The 18,361-nt window shown below is 39.1% G+C and overlaps 1 protein-coding gene across 2 annotated transcripts in view; it reads right to left on the bottom strand.

Annotated features, from left to right (window-relative positions):
• The window catches only part of RASEF (RAS and EF-hand domain containing), a 95,299-nt gene that overhangs the window by 27,861 nt on the left and 49,077 nt on the right, over window positions 1-18,361 (bottom strand). For both annotated transcript variants that reach the window (XM_007528393.2, XM_060199502.1), the window contains exons 4-9: window positions 14,264-14,359; window positions 11,489-11,566; window positions 9,223-9,338; window positions 6,995-7,063; window positions 4,539-4,623; window positions 3,444-3,532 (exon numbers count right to left, since the gene is read on the bottom strand). In XM_007528393.2, coding sequence (XP_007528455.1) covers window positions 3,444-3,532; window positions 4,539-4,623; window positions 6,995-7,063; window positions 9,223-9,338; window positions 11,489-11,566; window positions 14,264-14,359 — 533 coding nt within the window. The remainder of the gene's footprint in view (window positions 1-3,443; window positions 3,533-4,538; window positions 4,624-6,994; window positions 7,064-9,222; window positions 9,339-11,488; window positions 11,567-14,263; window positions 14,360-18,361) is intronic.

Here is an 18,361-nt window from a genome sequence, read left to right as displayed (position 1 = left end):
ATAAGATGGGTTACAAACCACTGACCCTCAGTCAGAAAATCCCCTATAGGAGAGGTTTTAAGTGAGGGAGAAATTAAGATCGAACAGAAGAATCAAAATAAATGGTATATTTCCCTGTTTCCTTTCATCTTTCCAGTTATTTTCATATGAATGTAAGTCTACACTGAAATAGCAAAGATCACAACTAACTTCACCATCAACATCATCCTAACTACCTCGCAAACTTAGTCTCATCAGAAAGAATGAGTACAGTAAACCAATCTCCAGGAATAGAAAGAAAATAAAGAGAAAAAAATGAAAGAAAATAAGAGAAAAATTAGAGAACAGAAACAAAATCAGTAAGAGGAAAATTATGTCTATAAAAGAGAGAACAGGGAGTCGGGCTGTAGCACAGCGGGTTAAGCGCAGGTGGCGCAAAGCACAAGGACCAGTATAAGGATCACGGTTCAAGCCCTGGCTCCCCACCTGCAGGGGAGTCGCTTCACAAGCGGTGAAGCAGGTCTGCAGGTGTCTATCTTTCTCTCCCCCTCTCTGTATTCCCCTCCTCTCTCCATTTCTCTCTGTCCTATCCAACAACAATAATGACAACGATAATAACTACAACAATAAAACAACAAGGGCAACAAAAGGGAATAAATAAAATATAAAAATATTAAAAAAAAGAGAGAGAGAGAACAACCTTCATGTAAGTAAGTATAAACTATACAAATCTGTGGTGCCGGGCAGGTGGTGGCGTACCTGGCTGAGTGCACACATTACAAACTATAGAAATGATCCCTGAAAGTATAGTCTTGAGTGCAGACATTATAGTATGCAAGGACCTGGATTCAAGCCCCTAGTCCCCACCTGCAGGGGGAAAGGTCTGCAAGTGGTAAAGCAGGGCTACAGGTGTCTCTCTGTCTCTTTCCCTCTCTCCCCTTTCAATTCTTCTCTGTCTTTATCAAATAATAAATAAAAACAAGAATAAGATTTAAAAAAACAAAATCTGTGAAGCCAAAAATACTGAACTTAAAATACGTCAGCAAATAGTTAAAATTTTTATAAGGCAATTTAAACACCATACTCTAATTAGGCTGCTCATTTATGAAGTCTTTATACTGGGGTAGAAACTGCATTTTATTTTTTTTTAATATTTTATTTTATTTATTTATTCCCTTTTGTTGCCCTTGTTGTTTTATTGTTGTAGTTATTATTGTTGTTGTCATCATTGTTGGATAGGACAGAGAGAAATGGAGAGAGGAGGGGAAGACAGAGAGGAGGAGAGAAAGATAGACACCTGCAGACCTGCTTCACCGCCTGTGAAGCGACTCCCCTGCAGGTGGGGAGCCGGGGTTCGAACCAGGATCTTTATGCCGGTCCTTGTGCTTTGCGCCACCTGCGCTTAACCCGCTGCGCTACAGCCCGACTCCCAGAAACTACATTTTAAACCCCAATCTGTCTGCGTGTGTGTGTGTGTGTGTGTGTGTGTGTGTGTGTGTGTGTGTGTGTGTGTGTGTGTGTACACATTTGTCCTTATTTAATCATTTGTGTAAACTTTTCTTGAGAAACTGATTATAAATCAGCCCATCAGCCTGTAAAGATCCTAAGAAAGTCATTCTTGCTAAATACAAGACAAACTACTTTATTTCACTACTAGACAAAAGTTTTATTTTAAAATATTTGTTCACCTGTTTATTTAATTTAGTGGAACTGGAGCCTCAATTGTGTAATTTCATCACTACAGGCCACTTATTTTTTTCACTGTATCTATTCCTGAATAACAGAATGGACAGCTGCCTATATAAATCAATAATTCATTAAAAATTTTATTTCACTTTCCCTCTATCTCCATCTCAGTAGTTCTCTCTCCTTCTTTCTCTCTCTCTCTGGAATAAAAAGATGAAAAAGTTGGCTTAAGAGCAGTGAGACTGCACATTTGCAAGACCCTGATACGGTCAAAAGATTATTTCACAAACTGGTTAAAGATAAAAAGCACCTTACACCTGAAAATAATTTTCTTTACTATCTTTATTTGTTTATTGGATAGAGACAGCCAGAAAACAAGAGGGGAGGGAAAGATAGAGAGGAAGATAGAAAGACACCTGTAGCACTGCTTCACCACTTGCAAAGCTTTCCCTCTGCAGGTATCTCAAACCCAGGCCCTTGTGCATTGCAACATGTGTGCTCAAGCAGGTGCGCCACCTCCGGCCCCTAAATTTTCTTAACACTTTTCACTAACAAGCCTTTAGTAACAGATATTCCTAGAATGCAATCTCACCATTTTGCTGTTGTTAAGGTATGAAATGTCTAGAGAAGATGAAGATGAATCAGAAAGGCTCATAAAAAATGGAAAGCTGGAAACTTGAAGTGCATGTATTCACCACTATGTACATTTTGGCATACTCCAATATTAACCTATTAAGTAGCAACACAGAACGTATGCATGCATACACATCTATACTATTTTTATTACTACATAACAAGTTACAGGATCTGAAGGACCAATATTTTACTTTATTTAATCAAAAACAGAGCTAATCTCTCAGTTCTGGTCAGCTTCTGTGACTCCTTCTGTATACAAATACATATGAGCCATTTTTCTCTTTGTTGTCAAAGTTTCCTTCTCCTTAAGCATAGCTGACATAATACTATGCTGAACTATAAAGCAGTTACAGATCATGCCAAGTGTCCCAACATCATATAGCTTATATGCCACAAGATTACAGGTTTCCTTCAAGCATCTTTTATTGAACCCACTGCTGAAAAAAACAACACATGATTTAGGATGAGGTCATGATAACATCTTAAAGAAATCATTTTGAGTTCTCTGATGTCGTTTTCGACGGGTTAGGTTGTTTTCGCTGGGCTGGCTTCATGGGCAGGTAACAGACGACCAGGGACTCATAGTTGAGCTGTAGGCAGTATCTCTTTATTCATGCAGGACGCAGCACAATCTAAGCCGAGCTGAGCTAAACTAAAGGTAAAGTACTCTAAAACTCACAATGCTGTCTTTATATATACTTGCCAAGTAGGGTGGAAACAGGGTGTGACATAGAGAGGGTGGAGAGAAAAGTGACTGGTGACAATCAGAGTGTGACAAGGAGAGGATCAGGGTGTGACAAGGAGGGGGGGTGGAGCAAAAACATATCATGAAACAGTGGGGATTGAACCAATGCCCTGGAGGGAGGTGCTTGTTAACAGCGGTTATATAAATAGAATGAAGTGGTTATGTAAATAGAATAGTGTTAAGCAGGGGGGATTTAAACCAAATGAAACAGAAAGGGTCTCATGCATACCAACACTCTGACAGTTCTTTAACATCTCACTTTATACTTACCCATTTCAGGCATTTAAAGTAAGACATTAGAAAATAGAAATTACTACCACAAACATGCACTCATCATGGCAGAAACTGACTTTCAACTTTGATTCAGAATATAAACAAAAAGTAGGTCTTGACATACCTGTCATATCCCAGAGCCTGAGGAGAATGACCGTTAAATTTGGGACTGCTTCTTGAAATTGTATTCGCTGGTGATATGTTATTTATGCGCTGTAATGCATAAGTAGTATATTGTTACTACATGTAAAATATATATAGACATATACATGCTTGTGAAAATGTAACACACTAGTTAAAAGTTTGGTACCCCACCTAAACAAACATGAACATGAAATTTTAAACAAACATGGGCATGAAATCCAAGAACAAAAGTGTAACAAGTAACTGTCTGTAATGTTCTTTCTTTCTATTATCTTAAGCCCCAATCCTATGGCACAGCCATAAAGGAATACTTCTTTGCTCTGATTTTCCAGGTCCCTGAAATGCCAGCTCCTTTAGATCTGTCTTTTCTCAAATCAAAACTAACTCCATGACTGCCTTGTCCAACTGTCCTCAAAATTCAGAGTGGGCCTAAACTTGTTCCTGCAGGAAGGTTGAGTGGCCACACCTCCATTCTGACAGCCTCAGTCCTAAAGAATAGTCAGTGTGTCCCAGCACACTGCTCCTCAGAAGCCCCCTCTCCTACCTCACAACTAGGCAATGTTTTATTTATACCTCCATGGAATTTTCCCCCTTTTACCTATTACTGCTATCTGCACACATCTCAATTCTCTATTGTATTATTAACTCTTAGAAACAGGTAATATCCTTCACCAATGTTCTGGAGCATCTGACAAGAGAGTATTTTGTTAATTTGGAAAAAGGTTACCTAGTTTTGTCAGATAGAATACCTTCATACATACACACACACACACACACACACACACACACACACACACACACACACATACACACGGAATCTACATTAGGTTTTACTCTAAAAATACATATGCTTTTCATTGAGATACTCTACTACCAAAAGGAACAAAATGTACAGTAATTACATGGTATTTGAAGGGGGGATGTGAGCTTGGTAGAGTGCACACATTACAGTGTACAAGGGCCTGGGTTCAAGCCCCTGCTGAAGTAGTGCTGCAGATGTCTCTCTATCCCCCCCTTTGTTTTCTCCTCCCTTCTCTATCCAAAATTATGAAAAAAAAATGGAGACATAGCATACCAAGGATTTGTTTAGCTTGCTGTAACTGTTTTCCAGAGCACTCCTTAGGCCATCATTACTGTCATGCAGTTTCCGGTTAGCCGTTCTACAGAGAAAATTAATACTATAAATTAATTGATATGGAAAGACCATGGGAGTCAAGGCACTACCTTCTCTGCAGGCCGTGAGGTTCAGAATCTGAAACTACTTACCACCTGTTCCAATTTTCTACCTTTTACTTTCAGACAGCATAAACTGAGACCATCCTTGGTTAACAGAAGTGACAGTGATAAAGTGCATCGCCTCTCCTTAAAGGAGGAGATGAGTGAAGTTGGGGAATGCACTCTGTTCTCAAGAGGCTCCACTGTGGGGATGGGCTGCATGCATGCTGGTCTCTGCTCCCCAAATGTCAGATCTAGCCAGCCCTGCACCACTGTTCCCCTGTGTGTGCCCCAGCAGGCATGGATGTGATGTGTGGCATTATCCTCCTTTGTCCTGGCTGCTCTTGGCCTGGTGCTGCCCCACCAGTCCAGGTTGTATACCAGTTAAAGGCTCCAATGTTTATCATGGGTTCAAATCTAAACTCAGATGCTATCTTTCCATGTAAGTCATTTAAAAGGGTTAGATGGTAGCTCACCCAGTTAAGACATACATGTTATTATGCTACAGGACCTGGGTTCAATCCCTAGTTGCCCCTTGTAGGGGCAGAAGCTTCATAAGCAGTGAAGCAGTACTGCAAGTGTTTCTCCTCTCTCAATCTATCTCTCTTTCTTAAAAAAAAAAAAAAAACTATGCAGGCAGTGATGACAGCCCTTGTCTTAAAGAATAACTAATATCTCTCCCTATGTATGGTTTATTCATTCTTCAGATTCCAGGTTAATGTTGCTTCTTGTGGGGAGGTGGAAGTTTCTTTTTTTAATTTTTATTTATAAAATGGAAATACTGACATGACCATAGTATAAGAGGGGTACAATTCCACACAATGCCCACCACCAGAACTCCGTATCCCATCCCCTCCTCTGGTAGCTTTCCTATTCTTTATCCCTATGAGAGTATGGACCCAGGATCATTATGGGATACAGAAGTTAGAAGGCCTGGCTTCTGTAATTGGGGAGATGGAAGTTTCTACTATATGCCTTGAAGGGAAAGGGGAGTGGAGGTGGGAGAAGATTCATCATGTTGAAGTGCAGGATTTGTATGACACCCCAGAAGTTCGAAGTTCCAACCAAGTTCAGTCCCCAGCACCACTATCAACTAGAGTAGAGCAATGATCTGGCCTCTCATAAACAAATAAATAAATAAATAAATAAATAAATGCCTTTAAGAAATAAGTCCTAGGGCTGGGTGGTTAAGCGCACATGGCGTGAAACACAAGGACTAGCCTAAGGATCCCAGTTCGAGCCCCTGTCTCCCTACCTGCAGGAGGTTCGCTTCACAAGCAGTGAAGCAGGTCTGCAGGTGTCTATCATTCTCTCACCACTCTGTCTTCCCCTCCTCTCTCCATTTCTCTCTGTCCTATACAGCAGCAACAACAATAGCAATGGCAACAATAAAAATAACAACAGCAACAGGGCAACAAAAATGGGGGTAAAATAAATAAAATTAAAATTTTAAAAAAAGAAACAAGTCCCATGTCATCTCACGAGGTCTCTTGTTTAGTATATTTATGTCGATAATTACTCTTGAGTTTTCATCTTTTTTCCCCTGGACTAGATTCACATGGGAAACCTTTTTGCTCCTACTTTCCACTCTGTCCTGAGCTCCTGGGCTAATACTTGGTCCATACAAAGCGAAAACTGCTGAGTTAATAAAGATATAAAGGGGCTATTTTGATATAACAACTTCATAAAAGGCACATGTGAGGCTTGAAAAGCATTAAAAAATAAGGAAAATATAACTGTGAAGCATGACTTTACTGAGGGGGGAAACTGAACCCCTCCCCACCTACAATAGTGTCTGGGTAGGAAAAAGAGAAAGAATGGGAGAAGGTTAGGATAGGATTACTAGACTTGAGTTATGAAGGTTATGGGGAAGGCATAATATTTCCAGTAGTAAGGGGAATAAACTTTATGAAAAATATAACTCTTACCAAGCACAGTGAACTGAATGAATGAATGACTGTGCAGGCCTGGTGTTGTGACAGCCACCGCTGAGAGAGACTGCCAACCACTCAGTATGCTGAGCTCCAAAGATGGCAGCGTAAGCCAGGGCCCTTTTTCTTCACAGAAGTCTAATCAAAGCACACTAGACATATCACCTGAGTAGTGAGGACTTCAGAAAATTAAGACCCTAATCCCTGGATGTGAACAGTTTATTGAGGATTAGAAACATCAAAAAGCTAAGTGAACACACCAGAGCAAGAAAACCTGGGAACCTGGTCTTCAGAATATGTCAACTCGTATTATATGTGGCACGTGTTTTATTAACGAAAAATAAGCAAAACATAGATGCAATAAATGTTTTATGTTAGAACTTACTGGAGTATTTCAATTTGTCTCTCCAGACTATTTCGATCTTCTGTGTACTCTCGGATTATTTCCAAATCCCTGCAAAATTGTATTTTGTATTTGAATGAAAATTAGTTCTTTGGTCCTGCTTTATCTATACTTACCCTCCCCTCCCTCCAATCTCTATTCTACTCCACCCAATTTTTAAGGAGGTCCTAGTACTAATCTTCCAAAACTCAGGCTGCAAGTTTTATCCATAATGACCTATCCGCTTGCTCTCTTGATTAGGCTAAAATAATTCCTTATTGCTTATATAAATTTAAGCTCCTTAGCTCAAAATTCAGGGTTCTCACAGCCTTAAGCTAGCTTTTAAACTCTTTTCTTTTAGCTCTGGATTTTCCATTCAAAATATGTTTTTATATCAGCGGTCTGACTAACAATCTCCAAAACAGTCTTCTTCCCTAGGTTCTCACCCCTGCTTTGGTTGTTGCCTCCCCTGTAACATCTCTGAGATTCTCTTTTGCTATCTGTGAACTGGAGGTAACAAAAGTCTCTATCAGGTAGGATAGTCTGTGGTTGAAGAATGTAGGGGACCGTGCAGTGGCTTACCGGGTTAAGTGCACATAACACAATGTGCAAGGATCCCAGTTTGAGCCCCCCACTCTCCACATGCAGGGGGATCACTTCACAAGTGGAGAAGTAGGTTTGCAAGTGTCTATCTTTCTCTCCTCCTATCTTCCCCTCCCTCTCATTTTCTCTCTGTCCTATCCAGTGGAGGGGGGGGGGCAGTGGATTTGTAGTACCAGCACTGAGCCCCAGCAACTTTGGAGGCAAAAAAAAAAAAAATGACACTACATAAGTACAAAAAAGACAGTACATGGAAGATGCCAGGGCTACCTAATGTCTTCTTTGCTGCCTCTACCAGCACCTTCTCTTTACCAGCTACACCTCCTTCTAAGCTCACTTTAGCATCTCCTCTTTAGGGAAATCTTTTCCCTCTCCTAAACTAAAATAACATTACTGTTTTAGATAGAGACAGGAAGGCAGTGAGGCAGAGATACAGAGTGAAAGAGACCATAGCACCAAAGCTTCCAACAGTGTGGTAGTGCAGGGCTCCAGCAAGAACATAATTTCTGTCAGCACACAAAAATTAACTAAGACCATAACTCCGCTGATGGTATTATTTCCAACACTGCTGAGATCCTAAGCTAAAACCCATAACTTTGCATCTTTTTATTTCTCCCAATTAATTTGAGGTTCTCAATAGGCAAATATATTATATTTTCTTTTATATGTACATTCCATACTCCTAGCTCCCTATTAGCTCAGGTACCTATTTATAGTAAGTAAGTAATTAATAGATGTCTTTCCCACTTCCCATGACAAGATCTTAATTCTGACTGAGTTTGCAGACAAACAAAAGGCAATATGTTTTCCCAAGAGTTTGTGTGACATTACAAATGTATACATATATGCACATATACATTTTGTATTTGCATATACTATATAAGTATACATGTTTTCATGGACATACACATGTCTTAGAATAGCAAGAGAATATAACTTCCCTAAGGTTCTACATTTCCCTGGTCTTATATTGTAGGACTAGTATTCCTACTTTCAAAGCACTTTTTGCAGTGACTCTTGACACTTTAGATATATTCTTCTGTTCCCAGGTAATTTAATTAATTTTTGCAATGCCCTAAGCAACAGATAAATTAACTAGTCAATCTGCTTGTTTAAAAGCGCAGGAAGGATAAGGAAATCTGACACTAAAAAAGCATCTTCAGGGAGCAAAGAACATATAATCCTAGTTAATAACCCTGTATTATTTTTTGATTTTTCAAAAAATATATTAGTGATTTAATATTGATTTACAAAATTATGAGATAACAGGGATTTAATTCCACACCATTCCTACCACTGGAGTTCTGTGCCCTACATTCCCTGCATTGGAAACTGCAATAATAGTTCTCTCAAGGTCACAGATATGGACAACTACAACTTCTAACAGAACCTTGTCTGAAGTCTTCTATGAAGGTTTCTTGTAAAAACCAGAGTCTGCACCTGCAGCCTTTTGTCCCCAACTCCTTACCCTTATACTAAGATGTTCAGATGACTTTTTTGAGACATGAGCCCATCATCTTCCCATCTGTTCAAGTAACCCTGTATTATTGCAGAGTTGAGTTTCATTCATATGGGTGGCCAGTTAAGTAAACATTTCACTTAAGCCGGGAAACAAATGTGAATTATCATACCTTTCAGAATTTAGACTTTGGTCAGCATAATCACTTTTCAAAGTATCTAATTCACTCTGAAGAAAAGCTATGTTTGTCTGTGCTTCCAAGAGATCTTTCTTAACTTGCTGGTTTTCCTGGAGGAGAAGAATAGTGGTCATTAGAGTCCAGTTTCTTCTACGTAAGAATAAAGAAGGAACATGTTCTGCATCCTCCTCACAAAACTTTTCAGCCCCCTGAATGTCTTCCAATCTTGGTGTTCAATGAAATGACTATAAATTCTTGATCACCTGAAAATATTATGAATTATTTAAGTGTCAAAAATCTAAGTCCATGCATAACATTTCCAAGTTTTCCATATAACAATATAACCTCCACTAGGTCGTCTGTCATCCTTTTTGGAACTGTATGCACGTACAATGTACAAATGTTATGCATGTAAAAACTATTGTATTCACTGGTGAATGTAAAACATTAATTCCCCAATAAAGAAATTTTTAAAAATCTAAGTCCTCAAAATTCTCATTTTAAAAAATTTATTGTATTTTAAATTAATTGTTTAATTATTATTGGATAGAGACAGAGAGAAATTGATAAAGGGGGGGGAGACAGAAAGGGAGAGAGTCAGAGAGACAACTATAACACTGCTTCACCACTCATGAAGCTTTCCCCCTGCAAGTGGAGACCAGGGGATTGAACCTGGGTCTGTGTTCACTGGCCCCGTTATTTTTTTATATCAGTTATTAAGGGGTTAATGATTTACAGTGTAGCTGTAGACATATGGATATTACCTCCCTATGAAAGTTCTCTACAAAACACTCTCACTCACAATTTAGGTCCTTTTCCAACAACATGCAATAAGGCTGCAATAAGGCTCAAGTTTCTCTTCACCCCTGCCCTCTCCCCTCCTTCCCAAAAGTCCTTTACTTTGATATAGTATATCCCACCCAGTCCATGTTTTGCTTTGTGCTTTTTTAAGCTACAGCTATAAGTGAGACCCTTTGATATTTGTTCTCTTTTTGGCTTATTCCACTTAGCATGATGTCTTCAAGCACATATGATGTCTGAATAGCATGTCTGAAAAGCAACCAGTCCAATAAGAACTAAAACTTCTGGACAAAATCAGCATTTTAAGGATAATGTGATACTTTATAATAAGAAGTTGTAATTTACTGATGATGTTATAAAGGCAGTAGAGTTTCTTTTTATAAGAAACCAAAAATTCAGTAAAAAAAAACCCAAGAAAAACAAGCACATCTGCAAGTAAGTCACAACCAATTACAAAGTCAACGTAGATATGGCAAAATATGGAATTGGAGATAGATAAAGACACTTAATTTTACTATAAAACAAGAAAATTTCCTTTCTCAAGAACACAGGGATTGTGACCAGAGGTTGTGGGGAAAAACAGTTCATAATTCTGGCTCACTTCTTAGTTCTGTGGTAAAAATACTGAAGATCACAATAAAGGAAATGTTCATTGTTGACTTCTAATTTTAATTTTTAAAGTAAACCTGAAAAAATAGAGAAAACTTAATAATAAATAGATGTAAAATGTTGGCTTTGATGATTAGAAAGGCTAAAAATAAAGGCAGGACAACATGAAAATGAAAATTTGGATGAAGAACAAAAGAGAATACCCTCAACTTGTAAGAATGCAGAGTTAACTACCTAAAGTGTAAGGACTGTGTCATTACTGCTTTAGACGAACAATAAAAGTATTAGTAATAGGTGAGTATCTTGAGGGGGGAACCTCCACACAGAATGTATTTGATTGAATATATTTCAATGGCATCATTTATTTTAGATAGAGACAGGGAAAAATTGAAGGGGGAAGGGGAAGGGGGAAGTAGAGAGGGTAAGAGAGAGACACCTACAGCACTGTTTCACTGCTTTTGAAGCCCTTCCCCCTCCCCAAACCACGGTCTTGTGTGCTGTAATGTGTAAGCTTAACTAGATTACCACCAGCAGATGGTTCAATGACTTTATTTAGCCTAAGGCATTAATTTCTCTTTAAGCTTCTTTTCCTAGACAATGAAATAATAGCATCATTATGTTTAGAAAATAGTAGCCTAGGGCTGGGGAGATAGCATATTGGTTATGTAAAAGACTGCCATGCCTGAGACTCTGAGGTGTCCCAGAACCACAAACAGCCAAAGCTGAACAGTGCTCTAGTCTCTCTCTCACAGTCTCTTTCTCTCCATACCTCTCTCACTAAAATATAAATATTAAAAAAAAAAGAAAATAGTAGCCTAACAGGAAACATTTTTCTGTGAGAGATTCTTACCATTGATAAGTCATAAATTTGTTTCTTTAATGCAGCCACGTCTTCTTTCTGACTTAAGTGTTTTGATTGTTCTTCTAGCTGAAAAAGCACACAAAAATTGTTCAATAACAAACACTGTAATAGATTCAGTTGTGTTAAAGAATATTCTGATATATTACTATGAGTGTTCTAAAAGTCTCCAATTCTCAACATCTTACAACCTGAAACATTAAACTAGAAGTGAGAGAGATAGAATAGCAGTTCTGCAAAAGATTTTTGTGGCTGGGGCTCAGAAGTTGCACATCCAATCCCTAGTACCACCAAAAGCCACAACTGAATAGTGCTCTGGCTAAAATTAAATAAATAAACAAATATGTATTTACTCATACAATTTGAATTTTAAAACTTAATATTTAACATATGCTTATTTTTGACAGCTTTTGGGGGGGAAGGGAAGGGGCTCTGGTGCCTGCATGGCAATGAATTCACTATTCCTGTTGGCCTTTTTACTTTTCTCTTTTTTCTCTTTTTCTCTTTCTTTTATTTGATAAGTCATAAATTGAGAGGGAAGGGGGAGATAGAGAGGGAGAGAGAAAAACACCTGTAGAACCACTTCACCACTTGTGAAACTTCACCCCTGTAGGTGGAGAGCCGGGGCTTTGAACTGGGGTCCCTGAACATAGTAATGTCCTGCTTAACTGGGTACAAAACTAACTGAGTCCCTACATTTACTAATTTAAAGGAGGATTTTACTGTAAATGTGTTTTCTTTGAAATAACTGCAAGTCCTTCCTGGAAACCACTCTTTTATTAAGCATTCCAGTGCTCACTCTTAAAGTTAAACTGCATAAGTCTAGGACCTCTATAGTCTCCTAAAAACTTCCCATTCTCTATTATGGTCATTTATGAATGTCCTACCTGTCCTACCAGAGTCTAAGATTTCTAAGAGCAGAGTTAATAACAGACTAACCTATGTTTTTCTTTTTTCACAGTTATTTCAAGAAATACTTATAAAGTGACTATGTCAGTTGCTAAGCATGAGCCAGTACGCCACACAGAAACACTGTATTCATTAGAAATTCCCTTAGGTCCATGATTGGTCAATAATTTGTTTGTTTTTGTATGTAAACTCTCTTGTCAACAACAAGGTTTCAGATGCTAGCATGTTGTGACCAGACTTTCCTGGACAGACAACCCCACCAATGTGTCCTGGAGCTCTGCTTCCCCAGAGCCCTTCACCACTAGGGTAAGGGAGAGACAAGCTGGGAGTATGGATCGACCTGTCAACGCCCATGTTCAGCGGGGAAGCAATTACAGAAGCCAGACCTTCAACCTTCTGCATCCCACAATGACCTTGGGTCCATACTCCCAGAGGGTTAAAGAAGAGGAAAGCTATCAGGGGAGGGGATAGGATACAGAGGTCTAGTGGTGGGAATTGTGTGAAGTTGTACCCCTCTTATCCTATGGTTTAGTCAATGTTTCCTTTTTATAAATAAAAAATAAAAAAATAAATTAATTACAGCAAATGTCAAAACCTAGCTAGACCTTCGATCACACTTCAACAAACTCTGTCTATAATCTCTTACTGATTAAGGGTCCTCTTGACATGGAACTTTCTACATATGAGTGGATTACTCATTTTATTTAATATTCATTGAACTTACCATGTACCTTACATTATCTGGTGGTAGAGATAGACAGTCGGCATGACAATGACCCTACCTGTCAGAGCAGACAGTCCACTGAACACATGTAACCTGAGGGCACTTGGCTACTGAAGATTAATGAAAGAAAAGTGGGGCTTGCTGCGCGTCTGCTCAATGAGTCATAACTATCTGACCCACGAAAAAAGTAGGCTGCCCTTAGGCAGAGAAAGGAATAAAAGCCCTTAGAAGATGGTACTTCTGGGAGTCAGGCAGTAGCGCAGTGGGTTAAGTGCACGTGGTGTAAAGCGCAACAACCTGAGTAAGGATCCTGGTTCAAGGCCCTAGCTCCTCTCCTGCAGGGGAGTCGCTTCACAGGTGGTAAAGCAGGTCTACAGGTGTCTATCTCTCTCCCCCTCTCTGTCTTCCCCTCCTCTCTCCCTTTCTCTCTGTCCTATCCAACAACAACGATATCAATAATAACTACAGCAATAAAACAACAAGGGCAACAAAAGAGAATAAATAAATAAATAAATAAATAAATAAATAAATAAATAAGATGGTACGTCTACCCAAGTAGTCCAACAGATGGATGGCTAAATAAGTTGTGACATATATACAAAATGGAATATACACAGTAGTAAGCAGGGACATATTCTTCTTTGCTACAACATCAATGGAAATAGAGGGAATCATGTGGAAAAAAATTAGCCAGAAGGAGGAAAAGGGGTACCAGTTGATCTCACAGATATTATCTAAGAAATGAAGCAAAGTAAATACACGAGACAACACAGAGTGACTCCACAGTTGACTATAGTCTACTGAAGCAGATTCAGGGTCTCAGAAGGGGAAAAACAATTCTAAAGGGATGCTGGGGACCTATATCCCTAGAGTAGAATAAGATGACAGTTTGGAAGAGGGTAAAATGTACTGATATCTACCTCTGAGAAATGTGAAAGTGGACTCTTGTAAGGAAAAAAACAAAACAAAACAAAAATCTGTAAATTGATTTTTTCTAAAAAAAATAGAATTCAAAATTGACTTAAATCTGATTTCATCTATTTCTTGAATATAATTTAAGATGGTTTTAATGGCTAACGATTCAGGCACTGACATACTAAAGCTATTCCTCAAAATGGCTGGCACATACATACCTTTCTGAGTTTCTTTATTGTCACCTGAAGATCTCCAACTTCTGTTTCATACTGGCGCCTGAGGTCACTGAGGGCTTCCTCAGCTTTGCGTTTTTCCTAAAAGAAGGAGAAAGGATTTGGTTGATTTAAATTATTTCTTTAGAATACCAGATATGAGCAACATTCTGTTTCAAACTCAGGCTGAGCTGTATCCAACACAGGGAAAGTGAGAGGAGTTGGCAGACACTGCTTCAGCACTCGCAAAGCTTTCCCCCTGCAAGTGGGGACCAGGGGCTCAAACCCAGGTCCTTTCACATTGAAAAGTGCGCTCAACCAGGTGCACCACCACCTGGTCCCCCTGTGATCAAGTGACACCTCCCTCTCTCTCCCCTACCTTTTCCCCTCCATCTTTGATTATTCCATCCAAAGAAGCCAGGCCAGAGCAGTGAAGCCCTAGATATGACAATAACAACAACAATAAAAAAAAAAAGGAAGGAAGGAAGGAAAGAAGGAAAGAAGGAAAGAAGGAAGGAAATAAGGACGGAAGCAAGAAAAGGTGGTGTTTCAGATTACCTTATCAAAAATTTTCAGGCCACTTCAACAGAAGGAATTTTTCTCAACTCAGTCAAGTAGAAAAATCATAGACATTAAGCCAAATCTTTTATAAGCATAGATGCAAAACGAACAAATATTAAGCAAAGTAAATTCAACAAAATATAAAAAATTATAACAGATTATAGCAAAATGGGAATTATTCCAAGGATTAGGATATTTTTGGACATTCAAAACTCAAATCAGGACTGGAAAGAGGTCACTGGACAGGGCACATTATTCACCACGTATGAGGTTAGAATCCCAATGTCACATAGGAGCTGCCATACATTGGAGCAAGTGCTAGTACTGTGATATCAGTCCATCTTTTCTTTTTCCGTCTCCCTCTCCTCTTCCCTCTTCTCCAGCCCCCTTTCTCTGAATGTAAAGGTTAGCTGAGAACAGTGAAATTGTTCATTGATGAGGACATGGTTTAGTTAAAAAAATAATGCAATCCACTATATTGTTTAAAAGGGAGGACAATCCTTTCTGATAAAAATATACTGTTTAAAAGGGAGAAACAATCCTTTCTGATAAAAATAACAGTCTCAGAAAAACACACTCAGTTTAATAAAGGACATCCATGAACAGCACTCCAACATTATCAAATGTCATGCTGAAGGAGTGAGTGTAGACAAGGGTGCCTGCTTTTATCACTTTGCTTCCACCAAGTACAATAAGGAGTGAAAAATAAATAATATGATTCTCCAGATCAGAAGAGTTAGCAGATTACATAGATATCTACCTGGGGGGGGGAGAAAAACAAACAAAAAACTTCTACTGAGTGTAAATAATATAATAAATGCTATGGGGTACAAAACTTATACAAAAATCAAATGTGTTTCAATATATTCACAATGAATAGACAGCAATTAACGTTTTAACAACACTGCTTAAAGTGGTATTATAAAATGAAATAGAGATAAATATGAGAAAAATGTATGAGACTTATATGTTGAAAATATAAGGCACTGCTAAGAGAAGCTAAGAGAAATTAAAGATCTAAATGAATATATATCAGGTTCCCAAATAACTGGCCTATAGATGTACAGAAGTGTGTGTGTGTGTGTGTGTGTGTGTGTGTGTGTGTGTGTGTAAAATTGGCAAACTCAAATCAGTGGGGTAAACACTTAACTGTATTTCTATACTTTCTTCAAGTTTGGAAGCTACTCTCTGGCCTAATCCAGCTTTCTACCCTGATACCATCTCCCCAGACAATATTTTTTAGCCCATCTACATGCGAGCTATCAGGCTCAAGCAAAAATTACTAAAGTCATGGGCCCAGTCAGTGGAGCATACATAAAAGAGACTTTCTAGCTTCTTTCCACCCGAAGACCTCTAATTTCATCTGCTCTATTCCTACAATTTGGTTGCTATTTATTAAACAATTTTCCCTGCTTTATATCTTGCTGCCTTTTAGCTACCAAGAGACAGATGCTACTATGATTTCAAGCTGACTTCTCTAGGTAGATGAACTCACTAATGAGTCCTGAAATCTCAACTCTCCAGAGCCCTACCCCACAAAGGAAAGATAGAAATAGGATGGGGGTATGGATACAACTACCAACACCCATTGCCAGCAGAGAAATAGTTATAGAATCCAGAACTCCATCTATGGCCATACCACCCTGAACATCCCACCTTTCTGAATTTTAGAATCCAGAACTCCCACCTTCTGCACTCCAAAAAGAACTTTGGTCCACACTCCCAAAGGGATAAATAATAGGAAAGTCTCCCAATGGAAAGGATGGGGCACAGAACTCTGGTGGTGGGAACTATTTGAAATTATACCCCTATTATCTTACAATCCTGAAAATCATTACTAAATCACTAAAATAAAAGAAAGAAATTGACAAATTGAGTCTATGGAAACTGAAGGACCTTATGATCAGGCAGTGGCACATCTAGCAGAAGGCACACATTACCATATACAAGGATCCAAGTTCAAGCCCCAGGGCCCCACCTGCAGGGGGGAAGTTTCACAAGTAGTAAAGCAGTACTACAGGTGTCTTTATTCTCTCTCCCTCTTTACCTTCCCTTCCTTCTCAATTTTAGTCTGCCCCATCAAATAAGAAATGGAAGGGGGAAAGCAAGAAAATGACAGGAGTGAGTAGGGGCAGAGTGAGGAAATAAAGATCTGTGGGGAAGCAAGGTGAGTACAGGGAAGTGGGAAGATCTTCCATTAGCCTCCACAGGCTGTTCCAGAGAGACTGGCAGGGTTTAAGGAGGTGGCTTGCGCAGCTTGCAAGCAGGAAATCATCTCAGCGCTGAAACTATTCAATTGGCAGTGATGTGCTGAGGTCTCCAAGACCACATCTGCACACTGACTGACTGGCCACATATGCCTTACTGTACAAGAGATGTCAGAAGCTGTGGGTGCTCTGTATTTGCCTTCCCTGTACCAGACCCAAGGAAATGGAGGTAAATGTTATAATTAACAAAACATGAAGTGATAATATGCGATGTGCTGAGCTGGCTAAAGCAATGAGATCTGTTCCAGAATAATAAATATGCTTTGTGTTTGATGAGTGAGTGAGGACACAGTTAAGTAGACAGAGAAGGGGAAAAAAGAATAGAAAAATATGATTTTATAATTTCAAACTACCAAAAAAAAAAAAGGAGTGCTACCATAAAATGGGATATTTACTTCATTAACACAGGACCATGAACTCGGACCCATTCCCACTGTTAGGTATGACATCCAAACAGTTATTAACCTTGACATTCAGAGTAAGACAACACAAAGACCCAAAGGCATATATGTGGTAGAACAGTTCAAAGTAAAGAATCTGACTAGGAACAGAGTACACAGAGCAACAAAAAAGATCAGGATGGTGTGGGAGGTACCCTGCCCTAGTAGAGTATACACTCTCCCATGTGTGAGGACTTAGGTTCAAGCCCACAGCACCACATGGGAGGCTACTACAAGGAGAAGTTTCACAAGCAGTGGAACAGTACTGTAGTGTCTCCCCTTCTCTGTCTCTGACTCTGTGGGAAAAAATTCTACTGAGAGAAATGGAATCATGTAGATGTGAAGTTACACATCTTTCCTAGAATGGAAAAGGAGAAGGAGGAGCTGAAAGAGTAATAGAAAGAAGTGGAGGAAAAGGATAGGAGAAAGAAGAAGAAAAGGAAACATTTAATGCACAAAATTTGAAGATATAAAGAGTAGAATGCCACAGTGCACCTCCACACTTCAGGCACTGTTCCAGGATCCCCAAATAGAATGCTAAGCTTAGTCCTCATGAAGGCACATAGGTGGCATCATCCTATTCTAAAAATGAGGTTCTGAAATTAACCTTCCCTGTGCCACCTAGTCATGACAATGGAAAAGTCAGAAGACAAACTTAAGGTCTACTTGAAGCTGACACTCTTCCCCTTCTCACTCTAATTTGTTGCCTCTCAGACTTTATGGGGAAAAGTAAGAGGGGAGAAAAAAAGGGGGCGGGGTGTTCAACCTAACATTGGCTATTCAAAGAAATAGGTTCATTGTCAGTTTTCCACCCAAATATATTTTATAAGGGGGAC

Source organism: Erinaceus europaeus, chromosome 10 (assembly GCF_950295315.1).
Source record: "Erinaceus europaeus chromosome 10, mEriEur2.1, whole genome shotgun sequence".
Taxonomy (NCBI): domain Eukaryota; kingdom Metazoa; phylum Chordata; class Mammalia; order Eulipotyphla; family Erinaceidae; genus Erinaceus; species Erinaceus europaeus.
This window is presented reverse-complemented; position numbering and strand designations above follow the sequence as displayed.